General features: G+C 46.2%; 1 protein-coding gene and 1 non-coding gene across 4 annotated transcripts in view; one reads left to right on the top strand and one right to left on the bottom strand.

Moving 5' to 3' along the window:
• The first annotated feature begins 3,662 nt into the window (after nucleotides 1-3,662).
• On the top strand, nucleotides 3,663-3,736 carry TRNAV-GAC (transfer RNA valine (anticodon GAC)). The gene has a single exon. It is a non-coding gene; the product is annotated as a tRNA-Val (tRNA).
• Nucleotides 3,737-9,580: 5,844 nt separating this feature from the next.
• The window catches only part of NCKAP5L (NCK associated protein 5 like), a 35,187-nt gene continuing 32,669 nt past the window's right edge, over nucleotides 9,581-12,098 (bottom strand). For 2 of the 3 annotated variants that reach the window (XM_063075152.1, XM_063075153.1), the window contains 4 exons: nucleotides 11,736-11,817; nucleotides 11,074-11,376; nucleotides 10,842-10,984; nucleotides 9,581-10,455 (listed from right to left, as the gene is read on the bottom strand). In XM_063075152.1, coding sequence (XP_062931222.1) covers nucleotides 10,243-10,455; nucleotides 10,842-10,984; nucleotides 11,074-11,376; nucleotides 11,736-11,817 — 741 coding nt within the window. In that variant the 3' untranslated portion in view covers nucleotides 9,581-10,242. Of the gene's footprint in view, nucleotides 10,456-10,841; nucleotides 10,985-11,073; nucleotides 11,377-11,735; nucleotides 11,818-12,098 lie in introns of those variants that run through there. The other variant, XM_063075154.1, reaches the window with a different exon arrangement.

Here is a 12,098-nt window from a genome sequence, read left to right as displayed (position 1 = left end):
TCTCGAAGGTTTGGCTGCTGCCTCACTGTCACTCTTTCTCTCCTGGTCATGACCTGGTCATTGTCATTATGTGTGTGTGTGTGTGTGTTCTCTTACTCATTTATTCAATATATATTTATTGAGCACTGTACAGTGCTAGATATTGCTAGGTGATAAGGTCACAAAGTTGGAAAGCAAAACCCATGCCTTCAAGGACTTATAGCCTATGTAATAGGGCTCGAGATGAAAAAAATTCATAATTTAAAAAATATTACGATAGGTATTTCAAAAATAAGAGCCAAGAGTATTAGCAGAGAAGATGATTTTGGGGATTCAAAAGTGTGGTAACTGTTCTTAAGGCCATCTAGAAAAGACCTCTTGATGCCAAGGTAATTGGTAGATATTAAAGGTATGGAAACTTTTAAATTATTAATGATTTTCCTACTGGATTTCAATAGAGGGTGAGAATTAAAGTCAATAGGGCATTGCATTAGTTATCACTACTATGTAACAAGTCACTCAAAATTTAGCAGCTTAACATAGCAAACATTTATAATCTCACCATTCTCCAGGTCAGGAGCAAACATTTATAATCTCACCATTCTCCAGGTCAGGAGCAAACATTTATAATCTTCTCACCATTCTCCAGGTCAGGAATGCCCCCAAAACTCTCATCTCTTTATAGATTTAGCTTAAAGTCCAGCATGTTATTAACTAAATCAAGTTCAAGAGTGAATAAGCCTCCTCAGATAAAATTTCATAATTGCAGCTCCTTGTAGAGTTCCTTTTAATCTGGGAAATAAAAAAACAAGTTAGCTGATTCTAAACACCCAACATACAATGTTGGGATAGGCATAGGTAACTGCTATAGACATTAAATGAGGGTCACAGAAGAATCACTGGTCCATATCAATTCTTAAATCGAATCAGAAAAAATGTTGGAAGTTTTCTGATTAGATCTTAAGACCAAGAAATAATTTTCCATCCCTCAAAGTTTCTCTCTTGGTCTTACACTCTGAGTAAACCTTCCTTTTTCAGAAAAGGTAGCACAGTTTGCAAATAAGTCTTTTTCTCAGCCTGATTTCTGCCAATAGCAATTTGAGACTATCTTTTTTTCATTTTGTGCTGTCTTTTCCCCTTTCAGTCCAAGTGTTTCTTCCAACATCATTTCCTCAAGAGCCAGCCTGTGGCTCACTTGGGAGAGTATGGTGCTAATAACACCAAGGCCACGGGTTCGGATCCCATATAGGGATGGCTGGTTAGCTCACTGGCTGAGCGTGGTGCTGACAACACGAAGTCAAGGGTTAAGATCCCTTTACGGGTCATCTTTAAAAAAAAAAAAAAGTCTTCCTCAAAAACTTTATGAGCTTCCTATGAATATCACTGAGGTTCACCCTATTAGGCAAAAGCCATACCCACAATTTCTTCACAATAAACATTTAGATTCTTATAGTCCATACTGTTTGAATGAGAGAATCTGTGAGTCAGACTTGGCACGATCTGTAGACTGGATTTGTGGGCAGTGCCCTGAACTTGAACTTTAGTCAGAATGCATTTCTTAATTTTAACATCTTTGTCATCTGGAAGTTCTGAGAATTTTCAAAGCCATAAAGTTCTTTGTTCTTTTTATTAGTCCTTTGCTCAATTTATCTCTCTCTCACATTTTACTATAAGCAGCAAGAATAAACCAGGCTGCACCATCAACACTTGGCTTAGAAATATCTTTAGCTGGGCCGGCCCATGGCTCACTTGGGAGAGTGCGATGCTGATAACACCAAGGCCATCGGTTTGGATCCCATATAGGGATGGCTGGTTCACTCACTGGCTGAGCGTGGTGTTGACAACACCAAGCCAAGGGTTAAGATCCCCTTACTGGTGCTCTTTAAAAAAAAAAAAGAAAAAAAAAAAAAAGAAATATCCTTAGCTACAAATTCTTTAGTCACATTTTCTACTATCTACATTACTGTAGGCAGCAGTGATGCTAAGCTTTTTGCCACTACAAAACGAGGATCCTCCTTCCTCCAGTCTCTAGTAACATGCCACCTAACTTTCTTTTGAACCCTCATCAGCAGCATTCTAGAAATTCATACTTGTACAGTCTGTCCAATGCAATTTGGGTTTTCTTAGACATGACATCCTCTTCAAAATCCTTACAGTTTTGCTCACTGCCCAGATCCAAAGCCATGCCTACCCTTCTTAGTACTTGTTGAGGCAGCTTCCTAATTTCAGACAAAAACCTGCATTGTCTATTACTGTATAACAGAATTTTCAAAACTTAATGTCTTAAAACAACAAGCATTTTGTTTATGTCATAGTTCCCATAGGTGAGAAATCAGTACGGCCTTGTTGAGTGCCTCTTTTGTGAAACTGAAACAGAGTCTCTCACGAAACTGCAGTCAAGGTATTGGCCTGGTCTATGGTCAACTGGAGTCCTAATGGAGGAAGGTTCCACTTCCAAACTTACTCATGTAGGTGTTGGTAGGCTTCAGATGTTTGTGGTGTTTGGCCAGAGACATTACTTTCTTGCTACATAGTCCTCTCCACAGTGTAACTGACAACACTACAGCGGCTGACGTTGATTTTGGACTGTGGCCTCCAGAACTGTGAGAGAATACATTCCTGTCGTTGTAAGTCGCCAAGTCTGTAGTCATTTGTTACAGCAGGTTTATGGTTTATTACAAAGGATATTTTAAAGGATACAAAGAAACAGCCAAAAGAAGAGATGCATAAGATGGGGTACAGGGGATGGAGTGTGGAGCTTCCGTGCCCTCCCTGGGTGCCTCACCCTCTAGGAACCCCCACATGTTTGGGTATCCGGAAGCTCCCTTGTCATTACTTATAACTGCAACCTCTCTGTTAGCTTCCCAGGGCTGCCATAACAAAGTACCACAGACTGAGTGGCTTAAACAAGATAAATGTATTGTCTCACAGTTCTGGAGCCTAGAAGTCTGAGATCAAGGTGTTGTCAGGGTTGGTTCCTTCTGTGGGCTATGAGGGAGACTCTGCCCCGTGCCTCTCCCCTAGCTTCTGGTGGTTGCTGGCAGTGTTTGGCACTCCTTGGCTTGCAGATGTATCGCCCTGATGTCTGCCTTCATCTCCACATGGCGTTCTCCCTGTGTGCGTTATGTCTGTGTCCAATCTTCCCCTTTTTATAAGGACACCAGCCAATTGGATTAGGGCCCACTCTAATGATCTCATTTTAACTTGATTACTTCTGTAAAGACCCTATTTCCAGAGAAGGTCACATTCTGATATATTGGGGGTTAGGACTTCAACATCTTTTATGGCGGAGGACACAATTCAACATATAAGACGTCCCCCATATTGTCAATTTTACATCCCATCTTTGACCACTATCTCATTTCTTCCCAACGTTTTTCCAACTCATTCCCACTGGTAGTCCTTCTCCAAAACTCCTTCGATCTCACCAGGATGTACAATCTACTGATCCTACCTGTTTTCTCTTCCCTTTTTATCCAATTTAAGGACCACAGTCAATTAATAGAATCTCTCCCTTGCATACAACTTCAATTCCCTTGCCTCTTTCCCTCCCTTTGTTGCACTCAGTTGGTAAATTGGCAGCCCTGGCTAATCTGAGTTACTGCCTATTCTGTACCTGGCATAGCTGGAGAAGAAAACTAACACATTCATGTTAATAAGTCTTACTTTTAAATCCTTGGGCTGACCGGTTAGCTCAGTTGGTTAGAGTGTGGTGCTGACAACACCAAGGTCCAGGGTTTGATCCCCGCACTGGCCAGCTGCCAAAAAAAAAAAAAAAAAAAAAATCCTAATCACCTCAAATGGACCTTTCTTCTGCCTGGTATTCCTATTACATTTCCTAGTCCACTCACTCTTTTGAGCTCCTGGATGACTACAACTTTCTCTTCTCTTCTCAAATCTCCAACTGCCTTCTCCCTTCCTCTTAGCTGATGACCTTGATTATTTCCTTTAGAAAATAAAAGCAACCAGAAGAATGCTTCTACAAGTAGACACCACCACATATATCCAACTACATGGTTTTGGATTTTCCTCTGTCTGGCACTTATGGATGCTATCTAAAGCCACTTGTGCACCAGAGCCCAACAATTCCCTCTTCTCTCTCCTGCATCATCAAGTTTTCTTTCATCATTCCCATCGTATAAGAACATGCTTTGATTTCTTCTATGTTTAAGAAACCGTCTCTTAGAGGCTGAGAGTAGTAACACTCCAACAGCAATGAGCATACCTAGCCTCCAGATCTTGGTTTCTAAATATCATTTCCCACTAAAAGAAACCAGGGTCTTTGGAAAAATGGCTGATTTCAGGGCTGGGTTGGGGAAAATCCAAGATGAATCTTGAGCATGTTATGGACACAAAGTAAGTCCTCAAAATATAATGGGAGTTTGTCAAAAAAACATAGAATACAGCTTGAAAGGGTTCCTGCTGGCCAAATCATGCAAAATTTGAGCATTGAAGTAAATAATGGTAGTAATGGATTATAAACCATTGAATAAAATAGGAAACTAAGATTCCAAACTGATATAAATAAATGAATAGAATTTTTGGTGAAAATGAAATATTTAATTTAATATAGTTACAGAGTACCTCCCTACAATGTTCTTATTAATTATAAAGGGAAAAATAGTAAATGTACAATGGAGAAGCCTCAGAGACATCAATTTAATCAAGTAATAAACGTGAGCATCCTTAGTAATGAGACAAATCAAAATCGTGGCCTGTAATCTTCAAAAATATCAAGGTCATGAAAGTCAAGAAAAGACTGAGGAATTGTTCCAGACTGAAGACTAACAAAACATGACAACTAGATGTAATGTGTGATTTTGAACTGGCTGTAATGAACTTTATTTGGACAACTGGTGAAACCTGAATTTGGTCTGAGGATTAGATCACTTTTTTGTCAATATTAATTCCTGATTTTGATGATGGTATTGGGGATATATAGGAAAATGTCCTTGTAGGAAAAAAACAATGAAGTATTTGGGGTGATGGGCTATCAACTTACTCTCAAATCGTTTAGGAGAAAAAACTGCTTTGAACTGTACTTGAAACATTGTGTATGAGATAGTTTCAAAAACAAGACTTAGAAAATATTAAAACCTCATTTCTTGACCCCCTGTCCCTCTCCTGCTCTCTTCTCCCCAACTTAAGAGATGTCTGTACTCCAATTCTGCCTTTCCCATTTCCTCTTGACCCACTCCAAACAGATTTCATTTCCATCTCTGCTCCTTTTAAGGTCACCAGTGATCTCCATGTTGCTAAATCCAAAAGACAGTTTTCAATTCTTATTTTGCCAGACACGTCAGCAGAGTTTGACAGCTGAACGTTTAATCTTTTTTGAAATGTTTTCTTCACTTATCTTCCAGGGCGCCACATTCTCCCAGTACCACTTTTCAATCTCCCTTGCTATTTCCTCCTTTCCTCTGACCTCTAAAGAATGGAGAATCCCGGGGTTGGGACTCAGACTTTTCCTCTCCTTACTCCCTTAGTGATCTCATCCGGTCCTCTAGCTTTAAATAACATCCATACTCTGATGACTTATTAATTTATATTGCCAGCCTGGGCCTCTTTTCTAAATTCTAGACTTCTATAACCAACTGCTTGGATGTTTCCCTTGGATGTTGTCCACGGGCATCTCATTTTAACATATCCAGGACTTAACTCCTGATCCCCCCGCCACCAAGTCTGCTCTATCCAGTCTCCCCAGTATTAGTTAATGGCAACTTCACCCTTCCAGTTGCTCCAAAGCCCTTGGAGTTATTCTTGACTCTTCTCCTTTCCTCACATCAATTACATTAGCAACTCGTGTTGTCTCTACTGCTTTTGCCTGGTCCAGGTCACCACCTTTTCTCAGTGGGGTTACTGAAGAGGCCTCCTTACTGGTCTCTGGCTTCCACACATGCCCTCTACAGTCTATTTTCATCACTCTCCAGTGGTTCCCCATTTCACTCTGAGTAAAAGCCAAAGTCCCTACACTGGGCTGCAAGATCCTACATGATCTCTTACTCCTATCAAATCGGCTAAGAATAAAAAGTCTGATAATACTTGATGTGGAAGATGTTGGGGAGATAGTTCTACTTACATATAAAAATTTAAGTGAGGCATACTCCAAGACCCAGTAATTCCATCTGTAGGAATGTATTTTGTGGAAATACGTAAGTGGCCAAAGACACATATGTGATGTTCACTGCTGCATTGTTTGTCATGACAGAACAAATATGGCACAGCCATATAGTGAAATACCCTGTACAATAATGGAGATTCATGGGTGTTGGAAAGATCTCCAAGATATGTTAGTAAGTGCTAAAGAGAAGAAGCAGATCAATAACTATAGAGTATATCCCATTATCTAATACAAGGTAAATAAACATAAACATGCTTGTGTGGCTTGTGTGTATGTGCATGTCTGAAAGGATACCAATTAACTCAGGGTGCCTAGGGAGTGAGACTGGGGGGTCACAGTATGAAGATTTTTCCTTTTCCTTGTATAACATTCAGCTTCAATTACTTTTTTTTTTTCAGTGCTGGAATTCTTTTCCATCTGCTTTGTAATATTGTCAAGAGCATAGAGTATGAGTACACTTATCCAGTGAGAATGGCAATGGCAGGTGGTTCATTAAGAATCAAAGTACAGTCTACGGCCATCAATCAGTTTTTTTTTTAAAAAAAACATGGACATATACTTTCATAATTTTTATGTTTTTAATAATTTTTTTAAAGTTAAAAAAATTTTTTCTCTACTCCAAGATCATAGAAATGTGCTCATCTGTCTTTACTTCAAATGCATGTGGCTTTAAAAAATTATTTATATGCTTGAATTAACTCACACAGGATTACAGAATGGGGGTATATATCTAGAGTTTGCTGCAGAGCATGACTGTTTCTTTTTTAAAACTTTTTTTCTGATAAAGAAAACAAAACATACTATTTATTGAAAATCTAGAAAAGGGCAAAAGAGAAAAGAAAAGCCACTGGCAACCCAGAAAAAACCTCAGTTAACATTTTTGGGACATTTCCTACAAAAGGCAGAGTGCCCAGTCAAAAGGAACCTAAATCCTTTTCATAGTCTTTTGCTGATGCCTTGATGCCATTTGGGGGGATGGGAGAGGTGGTCTGGCAGTTTTGGCTTCCTTTGTTTGGGAAACCCAGCAGAAAGGGTCTTGCACAATGGTATGGCAAACATTCACCCATTGTTCTTGGAGAAAACAGTGAGATCACCTTAATTCTGCAAGCATATGTTGCAAATAGAGATGTGAAGTGTTCTGCCCTAGTAAGGATCAAGTGGTCTTTTAGCCAAACACTTCCTTGAAGTGCAAGAAGAAATCAGTTTCCTGGAAGAATCTTTAAACTCACCTGTGTGTTCCCTCCATGGAATTATTTCAGATGAAATATTTGACCCATGTGGAGGGCACACAAAATTATGTGGGCTGCAGGATAGCTCATCTGGGCCCAGTGTCCCTTAGCAGCAAGCTGGGGGAATTAGGAAGGCAAAGTTCCCACCTTGGAAGTTGGTAGGGAAGGGCTGCCTCCAGGCACTAGGTGTGGCTGATACTACCTGGTGACAGGCATTTCCTGCCCTGGTATCTGGACATTTCTCCCATCAGCTCACATTGCCTGGGGGACCATGGTGACACCTTGCATTTGCAAACACCAGAGAACAGAGCCCAGGAGCAGACTGATCAGATCCCAATGTGCATGTGAATGTGGATGGACCCTTTGGTCTCGGCTTGGAATAGGTAGAGTTGAGAGTCAAACCCACCAGGCCAAACTCCTTCCCAGAAAGGAAACAGGAGAAATATCCTGCAGGCAAGCAATTCAGTTCTAACTAGGAAATGAGGTAATCCTTCAAGTTCAAGCACAGTAAAGGGCTTGAAAAACCAAGAAATAAAGTTGGGAGACGGATGGTAGATTTCTTTGAGACTACCTGGCAAGAGACAGAGATTTGCAGCTTTTTGGTAATATTACATTTAAGCCCACAAAAGCAGAAGGGACAGTGAGATAGGAACGTGTAGGTAGAAGACAGGTAAGAAAACTGGGATCCTGACTTTTAAACAAAACCAGTTCATCTGACTTGACTCTTCTCTGTCTTGCAACATTCTGACAAAACCAGACTCAGTGGCTAAGCCCTGACTTCCCATCTAGTGCTCTCAAACCCTACACATTAGGAATGATCCACAGGCCGAAAAAGGAGGAGATTGAATTCCAGGCAGAAGAGAGCAAGGCTACACACCCAACGAGGAGCCACTCCCATAGGCTCCGTCACTTCTCAGCTTGGGCATCATTAAACGTTTCTGAGCTTCAATATCTCCATCTGAAGGTAATGATACTGCTTCCTGGGCAGGGCTATGGAGGGATTAGGAATCCTGAAGCTGGTCAATATGGTAGGTGTTTGTTTATTTTTTTTTATTTCTTCTTTTTTAAAAGGCCAGTCAAGTGAGGCAGTGGGAGTGGAGAAGGAACAAATAAAATCTGTAACTGGTTGTGATCAATTACAACCACCACTGCGCTTAGACTAGCCAGTAGGTGTTTATTTTAATGAGAGAGTTATTTCACTGCTCTCAGGGCACACTCCAGGGCTAGAGACACCGCAACCTTCTTTGGTCTGGACAGAGTACAAAGAAGGTGTCCAGTGGCATGACTAAGTTATGAACAGGCCCTGCAATACTTCCTGTCCAGGCACCCCTGGCCCTGGCTTAGCAAGCCTGCAGTGCCAACATGAAGCGGGTATGTTGACCATGTGTCTACTATGGGGCCCCCACCTCCCACACATGAATTGTCTAGAATCCCAGCCACAAGTTCAGGGGTTCCAAGCGTGCACGCTGCCCAGGTGGCCTCCAGAGCTGGAGGTGGCAAGTGTAGGCTGTGTCAAGTGGGTGCTCTGGACAAGAAACACCACACCTTGCAACCTGGGCAGGAAGGAGGCCTTCCTAGGTCCAACCTGGCTGGCCAGCGTGAGATGGGCTGGTTGCTACCTGGTTCACCTTCAGGTCATTGTCCCACTCCTTGCCCAACGGGAAATAAACCATAAACCATAAACCACCCCATAGCTTCCTCATGCCATGTGGGGACTCCGAAATAACTCCTGGAAGCCTGGATCCTTCCCCACAGCTTCATTCCTGGCCTCCCCTTCCTAAACTGAGTTTCAGAGCCGGGGGAATTTCTGGTTGACGTCTGAGGTAGAAATAGGGGCAAGAGAACCTGGGGAAAGCCCAGAGTGTGAGGCGAGATTAGAAGGTGGACACAGTTTGAGACCCAGTTGTGCCTCACTTTGCTTCGTGGCAGCAGGAGGCTATATAGACAGTTAACTCTATCTACCCTGTGACCCCCAAAGCTTAGCGTTTGCAAGTCCTAGCCTACCTAGTACATACAGGGGCTTCCTCCCCACCTCTCTCTCCAAGGGGCTGCCCAGCCTTCTGCCCTGACCAAGCCCCCACTTCCCCAGCCCTCTATTACCCCCTAGGGTGACTCCAGCCAGCTCCCCTGATGGAGGGGGGCTGCCTCACAAGGGCGCCTGAGGGCTCTCGACCTGGCACCCACGCAGTATCCATCCACCTGTCCATCCCTGAATCCTCCCACACGACAAGCAGAGGCAGGGGTAGGGAGGGGCCTCCACGCTTTATTAGGGATACGGCAGAAGCAGAGGCTGGAAGCAGAGCAGCCGCATTATTAACAACAGATAAATTAACCGCAGTGCAGGGATGGAGGGTGAGGACTGGGCCAGGGACTTTAATATAAAAAAAAACAACAAAAAAGACAGACAAACAGACCCCAAAGACATGGGGCAGAGGAGGGCAGCACCATCCAGACAGCAGGGAGGACTAGGGAAGAGAGAGAAGGCAACTCGTCCCCCTCACCCCCAAACTCCACCAGCATGGAGGCTTCCGGAATGGCCCCGTGGGGGCTTCGGGGCAGGGCAGCAGCCAGGTTGGGCAGAGATGGCACAGCTGGTGGGCAGGAAGCCCAGCACCACAAGATGGCTCAGCCTATAATAGGAGCTGGGGGCTGGGACACAGTGGCCTTGAGCCCCGAGCCCCTTAGAGGAAGAGCCTTACTCTGGGTGAGAGAAGGGACCAAGGGTGGGGTCTCTCCCTGAGCTGAGCGCATCATCTCATCCACAGCAGCGGTGGGCAGGGGAGTGTGCCAGGGACCCCTTTGCCTTCTTATCCACCTGCCTCCTTGGTCCCTTCAGAGAGGGGGTGGGGCATGGAGGGCCAGTCCAATCTGTGGTCTCCAACTCCAGAGGGGGCCGTGGTGTGGTGCAGCCCCTCAGCCCTGGCTCCCACAGGAGGAGAGCGAGTCATAGAGCGAGTCACTGAGAGACTCGGAGGTCTCCAGCCCTGGAGCGCCCCCACTGGCCACTCTGCCCTCCTCGCCCATGTCGGATGTGCTGGGGGTGCGGCTGCCCCCAAATGCTGGGCCCTGGGGTGTGGCGGCCGGGCGACCAGGCTCCATGCTCCGCTTTCGGTCCATGGGCAGGGCCTGGGGAAGGAGAAGCAGCTCGGGAGGAAGCTCCTCTCCACCTCTTGGCCCAGCTTGAGAGGCACAGGGCTCCGAGGGGCATTCTGCCCACCTAAGGGGGGGGGGTCCCATGGGGCATCCCATGGAAGTGGGACACACTTTGGAGGCAGCATGCTGGGGGTACAACTAAGCACAGTCCTACCAAGTTTCCAGGGAATGACAGAAACTCATTCTCCAAAAGAGGCAGGTGGGCTGCCCAGGGGGGCATCCAAGGGGGTGCTCCCTCAGTCCTCTCTCGGACCAAGACTGTGCAAGACACTAGCTGTACCCCACTGGAGGAACTGGTCTCCCCATGTCATTCTGTCCTGCCCACAGTATTGTTCCCTCTCCCCTTCTGTAATTCTCACCATGGGCGTCCTGGGCAGCCCCTCTAGTTGTCGGGGTGGACACAAGAAAGGGTCAGAGGAGCTGCTGGCTGCCCTTGTGTTGGGAAAGGTCCAGTTCTTGGCCAGCTGGACAGGAGGGGTAGGGCCTGGGTCTTCACAGGGATCTGTCCAGGAACAAGGGGAAGGTGGAAAGAGCTTTCCAGCTCCCAGGGGAGCTCCCGGGGACATCCCACTCACCTGCCTGGACACTCACCATCAGGACAGGTCGGATGGCCCCGGTGGCCTGGAGCAGTGGTGAGCAGTGCGGGGAAGGCTGGCATGCTGGGGTGCCGCCCGCTCACCAGCAGCTCCTCTATGCCTGGCACTTCCCGTTCCAGCGTGTGGGCACGGCGGGGGACTTTGGTGAAGGGTGGGGGCCGAGCTGGTGGTATTGGGGGCTCCAGCCGTGGTGGCTTGGTCTTGGGAAGATTCTTGCTGGGGGTCCCACTGCTGCCATGGTCTGGGGGTGGGAAGGTCCCAATGCCACTGTCCAAGGTTCGAGTCAAGGAGCCACAGGCTGGGGAGGGGAGGCAGGTCAAGAGTATGAGGCTGCGTGCAGCTCAGCCCCTCTGCCTTCTTCCTCCAGCCTCCTGCCCCAGCCTGGCCCCACCCCTACACAGGGCCGCTCCTGTCCCAACAGGCTCATTCTACAGAACCTGCCCGCCCGCCCCCACCTGCCCTGGGCTTGAGGAGGGGAGGGAGGTGGAGTATCCCCTGTGGGCAAGGAGAAGACTTGTTCCCGTGTAGCCCCAGTGCCCAGCTGGTGCTTGGCATCAAGATGGCACTCAGGGCCTGGCACCTGCTGTAGTGACAGGAAGGAGTAAAGTGGGCAGGGGTAAGGGGTAGGTCCCATCCTTAGCTCCTGACCCTGCTGACCTGTGAAGTGTGTGGTGGGCACTGGCTCGGCCAGGCTGTCCTCTGAGGGCATCTCTTCCCGCCTCCCTGACTCACTGCTCGGCTAGGTGGGGTACAGGAGACCTCAGAGTCCATTCATATCCCACCCTAAGCCCCTCCCCATGCCTCTGGGTAGCAGGGATACGGGAATGGGAGTAGGAGTATTAAGGCCTCTGGAGTATGGGTCTGAAAGTCCCCACAGGCCGCTGGCCGGCCCTCAGGAACCCCTCTCCCCTCCCCAGTCCCCCGTTAGAGACCATGGATGCATCCAGCAACTTCCAGGCTGTGGGGAAAAGGAACTCTCCAAGGGGTAAGAGACCTGGCAAGGCCAGAGACCCGGGTCCC

This window comes from Cynocephalus volans, chromosome 12 (assembly GCF_027409185.1).
Source record: "Cynocephalus volans isolate mCynVol1 chromosome 12, mCynVol1.pri, whole genome shotgun sequence".
NCBI lineage: Eukaryota > Metazoa > Chordata > Mammalia > Dermoptera > Cynocephalidae > Cynocephalus > Cynocephalus volans.
Note: the sequence above shows the minus strand (reverse complement) of the source record. Positions and strands in the feature narration are given on the sequence as shown.